General features: G+C 35.4%; 1 protein-coding gene across 1 annotated transcript; it reads left to right on the top strand.

The window, feature by feature from the left end:
* Nucleotides 1-8,820: 8,820 nt before the first annotated feature.
* Nucleotides 8,821-12,330, top strand: LOC113517140 (uncharacterized). Its single transcript, XM_052902123.1, has 4 exons — nt 8,821-8,988; nt 10,384-10,489; nt 10,900-11,108; nt 12,098-12,330. The coding sequence occupies exons 1-4, from the start codon at nt 8,928-8,930 to the stop codon at nt 12,262-12,264; spliced, it is 543 nt and encodes a 180-aa protein (XP_052758083.1). The 5' UTR covers nt 8,821-8,927; the 3' UTR covers nt 12,265-12,330.
* The last annotated feature ends 7,138 nt before the right edge of the window (nt 12,331-19,468 follow it).

Here is a 19,468-nt window from a genome sequence, read left to right on the forward strand (position 1 = left end):
TGCGTTAATCCTTAATTCTGTGAGTTGGCGAACATTATTATTGGGTCAATTGCCCCTCCCCCCACGATATTAGTTCACTCGGCGTCCTCTACTTAAATGGTGAGATTCGTTTATGTCACACGTACAACCATTCATATCATCCCGGACACTTGATTTATGTATGAAATGATGGCCTTTTTTATTATAACTAAACATTTTGACAATTATTGACAATTATTAAGAGCGCTTGTATCAAAATCTAGTAACGTTTGTTTTAAATACATTGTCGGGATATAACGCGATTTTTTTTATGAGTGAAAATGGTATGGTAACCCCGCCTGCGCTAACGGGATACGCTGGCGGAGCACCAGTGAAGGGTGATAGATGAGAATGAAAACAGGCCAGTTAGCCCATCATGATGAATTCATCAGGAATTAACCATGATATATTCCAGGGAGAACCGCGAGGAGGTCGACCTGGTTGGGAATATTGCTAGCAATGGGATTCTCAGTTTCCATTACTAACAATCCCTTTTCCCCCTTACGTAACACGATTAAATTTTTTTTGCATGTAAATAGTACCTATATATCTACCTGCTTTTTTATTTTATCCTGTCGTGGCCATAACGTGGTGCAATCCACGTCAGTAATAAAGAGTATTCTGGAAATTTACTGCCATATTCCATCCACACAGACAAGCAAACGCAATTGTTCTAAAAAGTTGAAAGTAGCTCTAAAAAAAACTTTAATTACAAAAAGTTATTATACACTACAGGAATTTTTCAATGAAAAAATTTAATTGTATTTGTACCTATTTGTTTCAATGTAATAATGTTTTATTTATTTTATGTTAATCGACGATACATATATATATATATATATATATATATATATAATGTAAAAATGTAGTTATGTACTTTATGTAATATTTATTAATGTGATCGCTGTGCCCTTCCAGGGTTCAAGTTGATTCTTTACTTTTAACAACTTAAGACCTATATTGTTACAACATGAAATAGTAATAAATGATTGAATTAAATTGCTATCACGGGAGACACACAAATATCTTTTAAATTAACAAATAACATTTCAGCACACCATTGCGATTTAGCAAACCTAAAGAGATTCTAAATACAATAATGTGAATTAATTAATTAACATAATAAAGCAATTAATTTAATTGAATTTGTTTATTTCTCACGTAAGTCAATATTCAGTGGCACGGAACGTAATTAATATGTGAAGAAGTTTGCGCGTACGCACAATTCAGTGAGTGCTTTGTATTAGGGTTCGAATTAACTATATTAGTTAATGGACGCAATCATATTTGTGCCAATATGTGATTATAACGTGGGAAACGGAAAGGGTTTGTAGCACTATGCCAAAGTACCAAAATGTTAGGTTTGGTTCTTGGTTCGGTCAACTTAGTTATGTAGCATGTAGTGTAATAGATAAAAATGAAATTCTCATCAACTAATCTACGATGGGGGAAAGGGGATTGTTAGTAATGCGGACTTCCAGTCTTATAGCTAGCAATATACTCTGTCAGGTCGACCTCCACGTGGTCCCCCTGGAAACTATCTCACCTATCATCCCTCGCTGATGCCCCGCCATCATATACCGTTAGCGCAGGTGGGGATACCATTCCATTATCATCCATTAAAAAGAACTCATCTACGCTATTGGTTTTGGCGGGATACCAGTGAGTAATGACAATCGTTAACTCGAAAAATATCTGTTAGATTTTAAAAACACATTATTACATTATTCCACGCTGCGTACCTGATAACCAAGTAATTTATATAATAATAAATAAAATACAATACAATAATAAAATACAATTATTTTAATTAGTATTTAATAAATTAATGTTTTAATTATATATAAATTATAATTAATTAAAATTGAATTATACTAATGAATGTAAACTATATGTATATGTAGATATATACCTGAAAATAAAAAGATATTTTTATGCTACTTAGAATGGCAAACAAGCTGACGGCAACCTGGTGGAAAGTGGTAACCGTCGCCTAGAGACATGAGCAGTACCATAGACATAACAGAGTATACTGTTTCGACCATGATACCCCCTATACGTTGCCATTCCTGAGCACTCAGGTGCTATTCCTCTGTACCTTGTAAATTCACTGCCATATCCCACTCTTCAAACCGAAACACAGCCATGCAAACACAACTGCTTCACGGTAGAAACACGAATGGGACAGAGACGCCCAAGCAAATGATTTATATACAAAGCCTCTCCTTTTAATGATAAAAAGATGTATTTCTTATTATCAAAACTCCTTCACATGTTCAATAATATGGGCTGCATGTTATTTTCAAATAAATTGACTACCTATTTGTGGGAAACCGTAGTGAATCGATAGTTAGAGATGTACTCGTTAGGTCTTCATGGTGGGTCTATCATGGGCGAAACAGTATACTCTGTTATGTCCATGGTACTGCTCATGTCTATAGGCGACGGTTACCACTTTCCATCAGGTGGGCCGTCAGCTTGTTTGCCATTCTAAGTTGCATAAAAAAAATACATTATTTACATATAAGTATAGATAAATAATAAAAATAAACAATAATTTACGATAAGCTATTATAACTTAATGAATCGTTATCATTAAATAAAACACGTGCAAGCAATCCAAGCGTGGGACACCACACATGCTCGCAACAATTGCTGATAAGAGAATCGGTCGATTAATATGAAGTGCTCCTCATTTTACACCTGTGTTTATTAATTAATTTCAATTTACAAATAATTCTCTACTTGACGCGTTAGGGGGAAAGGGATTGTTAGTAATGGAGACTGAGAATCCCATTGCTAGCAATATACCCAACCAGGTCGACCTCCTCGCGGTTCCCCCTGGAAACTATCATGGTTAATTCCTGATGAATTCATCATGATGGGCTAACTGGCCTGTTTTCATTCTTATCTATCACCCTTCACTGGTGCTCCGCCAGCGTATCCCGTTAGCGCAAGCGGGGTTACCATACCATTTTCACCCATCAAAACAAATACTTGACGCGTTAACCATTTATTGATACATCTTGTCATTTATCTTATATATTTATATTAGTACCTTTTTTTTATTGGTAGAAAATGGAATAGTAACTCCACCTGCGCTAACGGGATACGCTGGCGGGGCACCAGTGAAGGGTGATCGATGAGGATGAAAACAGGCCAGTTAGCCCATCATGCCGAATTCATCAGGAATTAATCATGAAAGTTTCTAGCATATATTAGTAACTAGCGGCCCGTCCCGGCGTCGCTCGGGTGGACATTTTTACATTTTAAAAAGTGGCCATTAAGGCTGCACAGCACACGCGACGGAAGCTTAAAAATTTTGTAACTTCTCCCGTTTTCCCAACATTTCCCTTCACTGTTCTGCTCCTATTGATCGTAGCGCGATGAAAAGTATACTATAACTTACCCAGGAGTATGAAGATAAATTGTACCAAGTTTCGTTAAAATCCGTCGATTAGTTTTTGTTACTATAACGAACATACAGACAGACAGACAAAAATTTTACTGATTGCATTTTTGTCATCAGTATCGATCGCTAATCACCCCCTGATAGTTATTTTGTAAATATATTTCATGTACAGAATCGACCTCTCTACAGATTTATTATAAGTATAGATATAGGTTATTTAATTCGTTGTAATTTATTTTCTGTTCGGAATGACAACTTGGTTGCTATTTGTAAAAATATTATAAACATTAAAGAGTTTATTTAATTGTGGGCTCTTAGCATCTTAATAGCCCAGTCATCACGAAACTTGGTATACATGTGTATTTGAGGTCGTTTAATTAAACGACCGCGTGATAAAAGTCGCCAATTACTCGTATAAGATTCATACATGTTTATATCTTTCGAAATGCGTAAATTTACAGTGTAAAGAGGAATAACACCTGAGTCCTCAGTAATGGTAACGCATGGGGGGTGTCATGGGCGAAACAGTATACACTGTTATGTCCATGGTACTACTCATGTCTATAGCAACGGTTACCACTTTCCATCAGGTGGGCCGTCAGCTTGTTTGCCATTCTAAGTTGTATAAAAAAAGGCATGCCATTTTCAACCGATTTCAAAAATAGAAGAGGCTATCAATTCGGCTGTATTTTCTATGTTTGTTACTTCCAAACTTCATCAACAAAAAAAATATTTTTTTTTGTTTAATTCGATTTGTTCCTTCATAACATATCAGTATTAACCCAATTCAGAAAATTATTTCTTTATCTGAAAGAGTATCATGCTTACAGATTAATCCCATAGAAATAGTATCAAAATCATTTAAGTATTGCTACAATTAAAGTCTTTTTTTTTATAGCACAAAATATTAATTTATTTAAAATAAATAGCACTTTTTTTTTTTAAATAAAAAATTTCTGTCCAAGCATTTAGGTACCAACATATTTTATCTTTCTATTTATATTATCTCTCTTTAATAGATCCTAAGGTTGTTTATCGTGCTGCCGGTGACGCGGAAGACTGCAACCGCGAGCCCTCGCCACCGGCACACGGCGCTGAGAGGAATACCGGGGTGTTTTTAGTGGGTAAAAATCCCACAGTACCCATCCGTCGTCCCGCCGGCGGATGGGTATCTTCCTGAAGATTTTCACCCTAGTTAAAAAAAAAAAGGGTTGTTTATCGTAGTCAAAGTGATTACGTTATGAATATTATCGCTTATAATCGTTTATTTATCCAATAAAACCAATATTGGGCCTTGTCTATGGCGTCAGGTGTTCGTTTCCGTCGTGATCGATGGTCGTCATAATGTTTTTATTGCCCTCTATTAGGTATATATTGCTGCATATTAATTTTGTTATGTGATTATCACAACCTGTGATAATTTATCGCGAAATGAGTTTTATTAAGTCTGGCCCGATAAAAATATAATTATGGGTTTCTCGTGATTGTGAACAGTTGGGGCATATCTTTTGGTACTTATTTTTTATGAGTGAAAATGGAACGGTAGGGGGAAGGGATTGTTAGTAATGGAGATAAAAGTCAATTGCTAGCATTATACCCAACCGGGTCGACCTCTACGTGGTCTTCCCTGGAAACCATCGTTCTGAATTCTAGGTGTAGTCGTCACGATGGGCTAACTGACCTTTCTTTACATGCTTACTTATCATCGCTCACTGGTCCCCCGCCGGTTTATATCGTTTTTTTTATGGGTGAAAGTGGAATGATAACCCCGCCTGCGCTAACGGGATACGCTGGCGGGGCACCAGTGAAGGGTGATAGATGAGAATGAAAACAGCCAGTTAGCCCATCATGATGAATCCATCAGGAATTAACCATGATAGTTCCCAGGTGGAACCGCGAGGAGGTCGACTTGGTTGGGTATATTGCTAACAATGGGATTCCCAGTCTCTATTACTAACAATCTCTTTCCCCCGGTTTATACCGTTAGCCCGGGCAGGGTCTACCATTTTTTTATACAACTTATAATGGCATACAAGCTGACGGCCCACCTGATGGAAAGTGGTAACCGTCGCCTATAGACATGAGCAGTACCATGGACATAACAGAGTATACTGTTTATACAGAGAATACCAATTCATTGTCATCCATTAAAAAAAAAATGGAATAGTATGCTTGCGCTATGGTTATTTTATTTATTTTTTTATTTATTTAACTCTTTATTGCACCATAAATAAAAATATACAATGACAAGTGAATAATTCAAATGAAATACAGTAACATAAATACAGATTGAAATATACACATAAAGGTACAAAAGGCGGTCTTATCGCTAGGGCAATCTCTTACAGACAACCTTTAGTTAAAGGAGAACAGATAGAAAAGGGCAGGTGGCGCAAGAGTGAATTAATTAATTAATTATTAATTAATTATTAATTAATTAATTAATTAATTATGTATTAAATAATCTTAGGATCCATCTTAGGATTATAATAGCGAAAGTTTATAAAAATGCATGGATAAATATTTGATACATTTTCACGAAAAACTACTTCGAATGATTTAAATAAAATTTGGTACACGGATAAGTTTTACCCCAATTTAGTAGGTACATAGGATACTTTATGTATTGATTCACGCGAGTAGAGCCGTGGATAACACTTAGTAACATATATGTATAATGTTTAAAGATAACAAGTTATTAGAACGAATCGTCTCAGTCGCGAACTGTTTGTTAGCTATCAGTTTTGTAAATAAACAAAGAAATATTTCATGGTCGAAAACGTGTTCTAATTCTTACTGTATTTCATTTGAATTATTCACTTGTCATTGTATATTTTTATTTATGGTGCAATAAAGAGTTAAATAAATAAATAATTCTTTGTTTTTGTGTTTTTTTTAATAACTTACTTTTTTAAAGTCTATAACAAACACATACATATAATATAACCTAAGTACTGGAGGCAAAAGTATTGTAACGCGCCATCTAGTGTTGAATTAAGTGAAACTTGTGAATGTAATATAAAACATTTATAATAAAACTAACTTCGAAATTTGAAATTGACAGGAACTTTTTCATGTGAAATCTGACATTCGGTCGATTCCCTTAAATAATGTTTATAAATTGTACAGCTTGTACATCTAATATATAAAATTCTCGTGTCGCGGTGTTTGTTACCAAACTCCTCCGAAACGGCTTTACCGATTTTTATGAAACTTTGTGTGCATATTGGGTAGGTCTGAGAATCGGCCAACATCTATTTTTCATACCCCTCAAGGATAAGGGTGATCCACCTCTAAATAATTTATTTTTATTTTTTTGTTAATTTTTATATTTTTATTTTATTATGACTTAGCATTGAAATATACATACAAATTAAATTTTCACGCTTTTACGATCAACCCCTGTTTATACCCTTTTAATCGCGATTTTTATAATCCGCAATAGGGTTGCAAGATGGCGATCGAATATAATAATTGTAGTACGATAAATTTTCATGTATAGTTCTCGAATCAATGTATATAGTAAAACAACGTTTGCTGAGTCAGCTAGTCTTATATATAAAATTCTCGTGTCGCGGTGTTTGTTACCAAACTCCTCCGAAACGACTTTACCGATTTTTATGAAATTTTGTGTGCATATTAGGTAGGTCTGAGAATCGGCCAACATCTATTTTTCATACCCCTTAATGATAAGGGTGACCCACCTCTAAATAATTTATTTTTATTTTTTTGTCAATTATTTTTATTTTGTTATGACTTAGCATTGAAAAATACATACAAATTCAAATTTTCACGCTTTTACGATCAACCCTTGTTTTTACCCCTTTAATTGCGATTTTTATAATCCCCAATAGGGTTACAAGATAGCAATCGAATATAATAATTGTAGTAGGATAAATTTTCATGTAGAGTTTTCGAAATAATGTATATGGTAAAACAACGTTTGCCGAGTCAGCTAGTGTGTATATAAAAATCTTTCGTAGGTACGTAATAACATTGCTATGGCTCAGTATAAAAATTGTTAATTGGGGAGATATTACTTATGCACTATACAGGATGAGGCAACGTTTATAAAACTTTTATTACGCACTGTTTACCCATTCCTTCACGAATAAATAAATGAGTGTATTTTATTTATGCAACTTTTTTTTTATGCAACTTAGAATGGCAAACACGCTGATGGCTCACCTGATGGAAAGTGATAACCGTCGCCTATAGACATGAGCAGTACCATGGACATGACAAAGTATATTTTTTCGTCCATGATACCCCCCATGCGTTGCCATTCCTGAGGACTCGGGTGTTATTCCTCTGTACCCTGTTTCACTATCATATCCCACCCTTCAAACCGAAACACAGCCATGCAAACAACTGCTTTACGGTAGAAATATTATACAAGGAATAAGCAAAATAATGAATGTAACGATAGAATTAATTTCATCTAAGGGTATTTAGCAGTCTATGAGGAAGCAGTGGACAGATAATGACTTCGATGACGATGATGATGAAGGTCATTTAACGTTACTACATCTGGATCATTGATTGTCTCCATTCAAACACTTCGTCAATACAGGCGAATCGGGATATTAGAATGTATTGATATTGTTTAGATGTATAAGCAATGCAGAGTTGCCAGATACAATTTTAGATTTCTGCCCAAACGTGAAATAAATATTTTTTCTCCTAATCCACATGATTTACAGCATTTTTAAATTTTTACCCTATCACAAACTTGTATTGTTTTTCACTACGTTTAGCCGTGTGCTACAAAAGGAATGTCTCTTGTCCTATACTCTTTTATGTACCTTTATGTCATATGTTTTACTGTAATTATGTACGTTATGGCTGTATACAAGTGAAAACAAAAGCTATTAGCCAAAATCTCCAACAAAACTAATCAAATTTCTCTAAGAATTTTATTATCTTCAAAATTTTAAGAACAAATACCGCGGACCGTCCAGACTGCCAATATTTGAATCGTTGCAGAATGATTCATATACTGGCTAACATACAAAAAAAAGTAGGTCAAGTTAATGTTATTTATTTATAAATATAAAAAAAAATTGATTTAATAATTTATAGTTGGTGCAAATTAATATCGTTAAAATTTTGTGGACCCTGGTTGCCTTTAATAAAAATATATTTTTATTATATTATTATTAAATATCTTTTTGCCCAAATGTGTTTAAATTCTATGAACCACAAATGACGTTCGGCAGATTGAATTTCGAAACTTCTTTGAGACACGATGCCCTGTCTATATAATCCTAGATCTAAAAATACTGTATGAGTCGAAATAAAAAAAAAAATCCCTTTATTTTACGTATCAAATTGAAGCGTACCGTATAAGCCGATTCGTATATTCGTGTAATTGGCATGAACAGATCAATTAGTGTGCACTGATATTGAACGATTGGCACGTTAACAACATTGTTGTGCCTTTCAACATCTCATGGAATTACAATTGTGTAGTAATTTTAAGTATTACGTGTGAAAAATGATAAATAGTGTAATTGTCTTGGTGTATTCCTTTATCGCTGTTTCAGGTTATGGTGATGGTAAGAAATCTGATACTGCTCGGTAGTTTTTTTTTATGTGTGAAAATGGTATGGTAACCCCGCCTGCGCTAACGGTATACGCTGGCGGAGCACCAGTGAAGGGTGATAGATGAGAATGAAAACGGGCCAGTTAGCTCATCATGATGAATTCATCAGGAATTAACCATGATAGCTTTCAGGTAGAACCGCGAGAAGGTCGACCTGGTTGGGTATATTGCTATTCTCAGTCTCCATTACTAACAATCCCTTTCCCCTACTGCTCGGTAATTTGTATTCACACAAATTCATAATTATATAATAATTGAACTTTTTAAAAAGTAACAGCTTAGTTTCTTTCTTTTTTTTTATACAACTTAGAATAGCAAACAAGCTGACGGCCCACCTGATGGAAAGTGGTAACCGTGGTCTATAGACATGAGCAGTACCATGGACATAACAAAGTATACTGTTTCACCCATGGTACTCCCCATGCGTTGCCATTCCTGAGGACTCAGGTGTTATTCCTCTGTACCCAGTAAATTCACGCCATATCCCACCCTTCAAACCGAAACACAACCATGCAAACACAACTGCTTCACGGTTGGAAAACGAATGGGACAGAGCCAAGCAATCGACTTTTGTACAAAGTCTCCCTCTGGCTTGTTATGCTTGGCTAAAATTTCCAGTTGTCAGCTGTTATTACATTACGAATGGGCGTTACAATAATGACAAAATGACTGTTCAAGAATGCTTAAATCTAAGTTTACTTGAACAAAAACATTTCTTTGTAAGAACAAAGAAAGATCTTTAGAATTTACAAATAAAAAAATAATGATTTTACTTCTTATGTGATAATTCTAATATAATAAAATTGTATCTAGAGAATCTCTGTACTCTCCTACATTACTACTTGGTTCTAATTTAATATTCTTGGAAACCATAGTGGTTAATTCCTGGTGAATTCACCATGACACCGACGAGCTAACTGAACTGACTTCATCCTCACCTATGAAGTCTTACTGGTAATAACGTAGGCAGTTGGAGGGAAAGGGATTGTTAGTAATGCGATATAATTTCCCCATTACTAACAATACACCTTATCAGGTCGACCTCCACACAGTTTCCCATGGAAACTATTGTGGTCATTTCTAATGGGATTCGTTACGATGAGTTAACAGACCTGCTTTCATCGTCACCTGTCCCTCACTGGTGCCCCACCAGCGTATACCGATAGCGCAGGCGGGGTTACCATTCCATTATCGCCAATTAAAAAAAATAAACAGTGGGCAATACCACTATCGATCATAAAAATAAAATGCCCGGCGAAATGTGACCATATTCACAAAAAAGCATCAATTAACAATTACCTCTGGTTGGTGAACGTAACTTTTTGTTAATTAATCTTCATTGTAACAGATCCTCGCATGTCACACATCCGTGGAGCACCGCTGCCTAGTACCCTGAGCTCAGTGGGAGGGGGTGCTGAAGTATCCCCGCCCATCTACCGGCCAGGATCACAGGCGTATGTATTTACAAATTCCTTTTTCCTTCATCTATTCAGAAATACCATTAGGAAGCTTTGTATATTGCTTGGGTACCTCGGTCCTATTCGTATTTTTACCGTGAAGCATTTGTGTTTGCATAGCTGTGTTACGGTTTGAAAAGTGGGATATGGCAGTGAATTTACGGGGTACAGAGGAAAAACACCTGAGCCCTCAGGAATGGCATCGCATATTATTATGGGCGAAACAGTATACTCTGTTATGTACATGGTACCGCCCATGTCTATAGGCGACGCTTACCACTGTCTATCAGGTGGTCTGTCAGCATGTTTGCCATTCTAAATTGTATAAAAAAAGCTGAATTATTACCTATTATATATGTATATACCCCATTTTTGTTTTAAGCTTTATTAATTGCTATTTCTCTCAGATACGTGGTCTCCCAATTTGTGAAGCCGAAACCGCCGCACCAGTACTGGGAAGAGGAAACGTCTCTAACACTGGTCCCTGAGAACAAGAACTGTCTGCTGTGCGAGTCCCAGGACTCAGGGGCATGCAGGGCCATGCCATCGTGCGTGTACTGCGAGCCGACGGTCACCGCGCTATGCGAGAGGAGTACACCATGTCTTAGGTGCACAGGTATATAGACATTACCATCATTTCAGCCATTAAGTGTCTACTGCTGAACATAAGTCCCCCATAGGCTACCATAAGGAACGGTCCTGAGCCTCCTGCATGCACTGATTCCCTGCAATGCGTTTAAAGCCATCGCTCTATCTAGTGCCCTGACTTTTTTCTGTGGGGGAAAGGGATTATTAGTAATGCGAACTACCAGTCCAATTGCTAGCAATATACCTTGTCAGGTCGATCTCATCGCGGTCCCCTGGAAACCATAGTGGTGATTTCCAGGTGTATTTTTTTAAATGGATGATAATGAAATGGTAATCCCGCCTGCGCTAACGGTATACGCTGGCGGGGCACCAGTGAGGGATGATAGGTGACAATGAAAAGGCAGGTCAGTTAGCCTATCGTGATGGATTCACTTGGAATAGAACACGATACTTTCCAGGAAGAACCGCGAGAAGGTCGACTTGATACAGTGTATTGCTAACAATGCGGATACTAATTCCCATTTTTAATAATCCATTATTCTCCCAATTCCAGGTGTATTCATCACGATAGGCTTACTGACCTGCCTTTTCATTCTCGCTTATCATCCCTCACTAGAGCTTTGCCAGCGTATAGCGTTAGCGCTGGCGGGGTTACCATTTTATTATCATCTATTTTTTTTTTTTTTGATGGGTGAAAATGGTATGGTAACCCCGCCTGCGCTAACGGGATACGCTGGCGAAGCACCAGTGACGGGTGATTGATGAGAATGAAAACAGGCCAGTTAGCCCATCATAATGAATTCATCAGGAATTACCCAGATTGTTTCCAGGGGGAACCGCTAGGAGGTCGACCTGGCTGGGTATATTGCTAGCAATGAGATTCTCAGTTTCCATTACTAACAATCTCTTTTCCCCCTTATTATCATCTATTAAAAAAAAAACTGTTTTTACTGTAATCTACGACGATTATAACTTATTTAATTTTTTTTTATGACGGTTTCTTCTACTTCTTTACAGTAATAAAGAACCCATTCTTCAAGTGTATCCCAGGGGAGAAGTATATGGACGAGTGTGACTCGTGCCGATGCACCGACGGCCACGGCGGCTGGTGCACGAACCAGTTCTGCGAGTTTAGGTCGCTACATCTCTACGCGTTGAAGCTCTCTGATGGGGAGTTCTACTGAAATTACGACCATATTTTATAGTTGTTAAAGTTATTTTTTACACAAATATATAAACTGCACATAGTCGATACTAATTGCATGATCCTTTGATTACGATATAATGTAATAAATATATATATATATATATATATATATATATACTTATGTTCCGACACGGCGGTTCATGCATGAACCAGTTCTACAAGTTCAAGTATTTGGGGGGGAAAGGGATTGTTAGTAATGGAGTTTGACAGCCCCATTGCTAGCAATATGCGCTAAAAGGTCGACCTCCACGTGGTTCCCCCTGGAAACCATCGTGAACAATTCTTGTTGAATTCGTCACGATGGGCTAACTGACCTGCTTCATCCTCATCTATCATTCTTCACTGGTGCACCGTCGGTGTATATCGAGAGCGCAGGTGGGGATACCATTCCATTATCACCCATTAAAAAAAAAGTCTCTGTATTTTTATACGCTGAAATTATCTGATGGTGAGTTCTATTGAAGATATATATATATATTCTTTATTGCACAAAAACATACAGTAACAACAATAAGTTAATAACAATGTTAGCAAAGGCGAACTTATCTCTAAAAGAGATTTCTTCCAGTCAACCTAACGCAGTGGCATAGGAAGTAGTGAGTGGGCAGTAGTAGTGCAAGACAGAAATTTAAATAAATATTTACATAAATTATAAATAATTATATATATACACACATGCATTCACATATATACATTCATACACAGACACATATATATACATATACACATACACATACATATACACACATACATACATACAACCATATGTCATAGTTTTTAAAGTTTATAATTACAAACATACTAATTACCTCAAACTAAGATATCCAATGATCAAAAACTAGACTAACAAGGAAATCTAATCTACGAGACATCTTTTGAGGTCACATACATTTTTTCTTTTTCTTTGTTGTACAAAAAAATCTTGTTACCAAACAATATTTATCTGTGCCTACAGATTATTCAGCGTTCTAAAATCAAATATTTTCAATGTAGATAACAAAACTTTTTTTTTTAATAATAAAAATGAAATGGAAACCCCGTTTGACCCGGTAAACCCCGTAAACCCGGTAAACTACACCGTCGGAGTACTAGTAACAGATAACAGATTAGAATGAAACCAAGTCAGAGCCCATCCTGACGAATTCAACTAGAATTAACGACAATGGTTTCCAGGGAGAATTGCGCGGAAGATAACCTAAACTATCCCTTTCCCCTTACAAAAGATGTCTTTGTTCATTGGATGTATGTGCATGTGTGCGTGCGTGCGTGCGTGCGTGCGTGCGCGTTTGTGTGTGTGTGTTTATGTGTGTGTGTTTATGTGTGTGCATTACTGTGAATGTGCGTGTGTGCATGTGTGTGTGTGTGTATGTGTGTGTGTGTGTGTGTGTGTGTGTGTGTGTGTGTGTGTGTGTGTGTGTGTGTGTGTGTGTGTGTGTGTGTGTGTGTGTTTGTGTTGCTGCTGTGTGTGCAGCCAGAAGATACAAGTAAAAAGAAGTAAAGCAAAATGTACTTATTATTAAACCGTGTATTCGCAGCCGGCAATCAATTCAACAATTGCAAATTCAACAAATAAATTAACAATTTAACAGATATCGATTATTGTCTGTGAATCACAGTACCGCCGGCGGAACTGTGCCTCAATAGTTAGTGACAGAATGACAGAATCGTGTTAATTGATACAAATATTTACTAGCGAATCACTCAAACATGTATCCTTATTCAAATATTCGATTTACATTTCGCTTTAACCTCGTTGTAATAAGATTTATTCTCCTACAATTATTCTTTTAGCAAACTGGGTGGCCAGTGAAGGGATTAAATTTTTGAACTACCGTGTGACTTTTTATTTCATGAAAAAATCTAACCAAAAATTATTAGTAAAGACTGCCTTATTGTGTGTTTGTAAATTGCCTTGCTTATTTCCTATATTGTATAATGCAAATAAAGTATACCCATTCGTTCATTCATTAGTAATTGGCTGTTCTGTTAAAAGAACAATTGAAGATTGAGAAGGATTGTTTTGAATTTTAAATACTTCAAGTTATCCGGTTTCATTTGTGTGGAAAATAGCCGAGTACTCAGAAAAGTGATTTTGGGGTTTGTCCAAAACATTCACCATTGTAAAATATCTATTTATTTTAGTGACAAAGTATTTTATTTATTTATTTATTTAACAATAAAAATGTCACTAAGTGTGAATACTTATAATGAATTACAACTCTTTTAATCCTTCGAATGCCAAAAACAATTAAGTGAACAAAGCAAAATAGATTATAACGAGTACAAAAAATGAATGTAATTGCACAGCAATGATTTATGAAAATACACTGTATGTATGTTCGCCTTATATTTTAAAGCATGCAAAATTATTATTGGGTACAAGATACATTACATTTAATGCATACATATAAGTGACTTAATACTACACCAACTATTTATTCAATTAATAATAATAAAATTATAATACTATGTTAAAAAACCAATCAACAACAATACATTAGATTTAATTCAATGCCAGTGCTAATTAATAATTGAGTACAAATTATGTCATTCTGTAAATAATTCTCCTAAAAAATAACAATAATAAAGTAACAATAATTGTGTGTGTGTGTGTGTATGTGTGTAAATTAACTAACATTTTATTATTATAGTAAATTTGTAACTATGCGATGTTTGTTTGTAGGGAGACACCTAAGGAAAATTAATATGGTGGGTCCTTTATAAGACCAATAGATAGAGATTCGAAAACAATATATATTTTTTTTAATTTTGTCTATCTGTCTGTATATTTATTTTAGCATAATTAAAAAAGTACTGCAGCAAATTGAAAGATCTATATATATAAAAGAATATATATAAAAGAAGATCTAACTTAATAAATTTGTATATATTCTTATATCGTATACTAGATGTTGCTAGCGACTTCGACCGCGTTTCCGTCTTTTTCATAAAATAAGTAGCCTATGTCCTTCCTCACGGTTCAGTGGTTTTGAGGTAACAGATACATTTCTCTTCACTGCTCTGCTCCTATTGATCGTAGCGTGATGAAAAGTATACTATAACCTATAACCTGCCCAGGAGTATGAAGAATAATTGTGCCAAGTTTCGTTAAAATCCGTCTAGTAGTAGTTTTTGTTTCTATAACGAACATACAGATAGACAGACAAAAATGTTACTGATTGCATTTTCGGCATCAGTATCGATCACTAATCACCCCCTGATAGTTATTTTGGAAATATATTTCATGTACAGAATTGACCTCTCTACAGATTTATTATAAGTAAAGATTATCTAGAAGTAATTAATTTAATTAGTTTTCCTACTTCTAAAATCCATACGTATGAAGCTAGTTAGCTTTTTTTTTATACTACTTAGAATGGCAAACAAGCTGACGGCCCACCTGATGGAAAATGGTAACCGTCACCTATAGACATGAGCAGTACCATGGACATAACAGAATATACCGTTTCGTCCATGATACCTCCTATACATTGCCATTCTCGAGGACTCAGATGTTATTCCTCTGTACCCTGTAAATTCACCGCCATATTTCACCCTTGAAACTGAAATACAGCCATGCAAACACAACTGATTCACGGTAGTAACACGAATGGGGCAAAGGTGCCCAAGCAAACGACTTTTCTACAGTCTCCCTCTGGTAGCTTATGGAAAATTGTTATTAAAAACGAATAAAAGATTTAAATAAAAATATTATTATTTAAAAAAAAAATCAAATTTGAAATGAAATGCAAATAGTCTGTTTTGTGAATTTTTTTAAATAGATAATAATGAATGGTTTACTTTCAGCTTCTCAAAGGTTGACTGTAAGAGATCCCTCTATGGGATAAGTCCGCCATTGTATATTTTTTTTTAATGTGACCAATGTAAATTTTGTACAATAAAGATTTTACAATATAATACAATGCAACGGTAATCCCACCTACTATATATATATATATATATATATATATATATATATATATATATATATATATATATATATATATATATATAGCGTATACACGCTAGTGAGAAATACCAGTTAAAGCAATAAACAAATAGTAATAAATATATTAGTAAAGCTACTTCGATAGCTACTAGATTGTTTTACCACCTAATTAGATATTTCAATTGAGAGACTTTGTACAAAAGTCGATTGCTTTGGTACCTCTGTCCCATTCGTGTTTCTACCGTGAAGCAATTGTGTTTGCATGGCTGTGTTTCGGTTTGAAGGGCGTGAATTTACTGGGTACAGAGGAATAACACCTGAGTCCTCAGGAATGGCAACGTATGGGGGGTATCATGGGCGAAACAGTATACTCTGTTATGTCCATGGTACTGCTCATGTCTATAGGCGACGGTTACCACTATCCATCAGGTGGGTCGTCAGCTTGTTTGCCATTCTAAGTTGTATAAAAAAAATGTTAATATTAATTAAAAGTACGATGGGACTGGCATAAGCGAAATAGGATGAAAGTCCCTAAAACATTATAAAAAATAAAATAAAATGATTTGGCTTATCGTGATGAATTCACTCTGAATTAAATACAATTGATTAGATGGATGAAAGAAGAATTACGAAAGAGATTTATCGAGCAAGAATGAATAGAGATGTTGGTAGGGGCCGCCTTAGACGGACGTATACGACCAAATAGGCGACGTGCTGAAGAAGGGCCAAATTAAAAGTACCCGTAACCGGCGAGCGTGTATGAAAAGATTGATGAATGTGGAGGAAGCGAAAGAGGCTTGTTTGGATCGAAGCATTTGGCGTTTCATTGTTTCTGTCTACTCTAACGGGAGACAGGCGTGACAGATATGTATGCATGTATGTTTGGGGGAAAAGGGATTATTAATAATGGGGTATAACATACTCATTGCTAGCAATATATCCTATCAGGTCGACTTCCAAGCGATTCCCCCTGGAAACCATCGTAGTTAATTCTTGTAAAATTCAGCATGATAGGCTAATTGACCTGCATTCATCTTCACCTATCATCTTTCACTGGTGCCCCGCCAGCGTATACCGATGACGCAGGAGGGGTTATCATTACATTCTTATCCATTAAAAAAATACAATTGTTTTCAGAGATCACGTGGTTGACCTCCATGTGATCCCGTATATAAAGTGAGTCCCGTTAGCGAAATCCCGCCCCTCAAGTTTACCTATACAGAAGTTTCATTTGTTACCCACAATTTACATTCATTTCCGTTTAAAGCCCAACAAAAAGTATCAATTTCATTCGCGGACAAATTGTAAGACTTACGCCGGCCAAATGACAAATGCGGTTTATATTACACGAATGCGTAATGTAATGTAATGTAATGCGTTGAATGGATTTTTTTTTGTCACACCAAAGTCGTCGGCGGAAGTGTAAAATTTTGTGACAATGTGACAATGTCAAACAGTTTAGATAAAGTGCCCAACGATTTGTAACCACCTTTGTGCGATAGTCTGTGAAACACGGGTATAGTTTTGTCTAGATGTGACATTTTTATCGACTTCGTAAAAGAATCAGTTCTTGATTCAAGATTTTTCATATTACGCGATAAGATATAAGATAAGATAACACGTAGATAACAAGTAGTGTTTGTCAATTTTTTAATTTTGAAGACAGCTTTTCAATTGATAGGATTTACACGCGAATTTATTGAGACCTTATACCTACTTATTATGTATTACACCTTCATATTTAGAAATAATAGGATCTTCATCGTGCCTCCAATCAAACTGTTTATAATTACTCCTCTCCATCTAAAGGTTGCCTGGAAGAGATCGCTTTTAGCGATAAGGTCACCCATTGTTTTCTCATTGTGATTATTTCTTGTAATTGTTTATATTTATAATAAGTTTACTATTGTAATCTTTTGGAGGAAACAATAAAGAGTATCTATCTATCTAGTTGTACTTTAATAATATTATCGATTTATGACTAGATCTTTGATTTTAACAAAAATGGTTTTATCTACAAAAATTTTGATAATTACATGTTATTTTTATTGTATTAATTCGAGTAACATTTTCAAATTTCACAAAAATTATATTTATTACATTTATATTAGGTATTAAACGTGAAAGATAACAGACAAACAAATTAATTGTTTGTTTGTTAATTTAACGCAGTTACAACTATCTTATCGATGGTCCACGTACGTGACACTCCAGAAAATTGTATGAAATTGAATATAAGTTACAATCGTTGGAAATTTCCATAATACAATTGGTTTTATTCACAATCTTGCGGATTTGCGTCCTTCGTTGAAATTTTAAAGGTAATAATTTTAAACTGAGATATTTTAAAAGTAAAACAAAACAAGAAGACTTAACTGTAAAAGCCATGGTTATTGTTTTTTTGTTACCACTCAGCGCCTTAACAGCTTTTTTAACTACTAATTGTTTTTTTTTATATATGTATTATATAGCACGGACAAAAAACATAGTTTTACTACTCTACTTTTTATACTGGTCGGTGAACATATTTCGATCACGTAGACGAAGTCGTAGGTAAAAGCTAGTACAGAAATATGTTATTCCATTTTATGCACGCTCATTTGTCCGTTCCAGTAATGTAATAAACATTTAAATAATAAATACTAACCAGAGATTATGTTATTCAGTAAACAACTCAGCTGCATATGAGACCGCCCGCTGAGTTTTTAGTGTTGTGTGCACGTAAAAAAAAAAGTTATGCACTCTGGTTCATTACCGAGCTATTAGCTTTCATAATAACAGGCTTGTAACGAAAATAAAATTTAAATTGTGTGGGAACATAGGAGGTGAGTTCCTTTTTTGAAATAGATGAAAATGATATGGCAACCCAGTTTGCGGTGTTTTTTTTTTATGTTGGTGCACTGGTTACCAGTTAGGAATGATAGATAAAGATGAAATAAGGCCCTCTAGGTAAGCGACTACATTGATGGAATTCTTGTATCATATTCCACTATTTTTGTTGAATCCTAAACAATTCTCTCCCTTCAGGAGGAAGTTCTATATTTACCAGTAGTTGTCACACTTGGCAGGCGGATTGGCAACCACAGTTAGGCTTTGAAGATGTTTTAAAAGGGGCACTGCTGCCCATTTCTCATCCTCTCTTAGTCGCCTCTTACGACACCCACGGGAAAGGAAGGGGTGACCTATTCTATACAGGGACTACACAGGACTGCACCCACTACTTCGTACGTTG

Source organism: Galleria mellonella, unplaced genomic scaffold (genome assembly GCF_026898425.1).
Source record: "Galleria mellonella isolate WM207_F2 unplaced genomic scaffold, CSIRO_AGI_GalMel_v1 utg87, whole genome shotgun sequence".
NCBI lineage: Eukaryota > Metazoa > Arthropoda > Insecta > Lepidoptera > Pyralidae > Galleria > Galleria mellonella.

Coding starts and splice junctions, on each gene's coding strand:
- LOC113517140 (XM_052902123.1), top strand. CDS start 8,928: ATGATAAATAGTGTAATTGTCTTGGTGTATTCCTTTATCGCTGTTTCA. Junction 10,490..10,899: donor TACCGGCCAGGATCACAGGC/GTATGTATTTAC, acceptor TATTTCTCTCAG/ATACGTGGTCTCCCAATTTG. Junction 11,109..12,097: donor ACCATGTCTTAGGTGCACAG/GTATATAGACAT, acceptor ACTTCTTTACAG/TAATAAAGAACCCATTCTTC.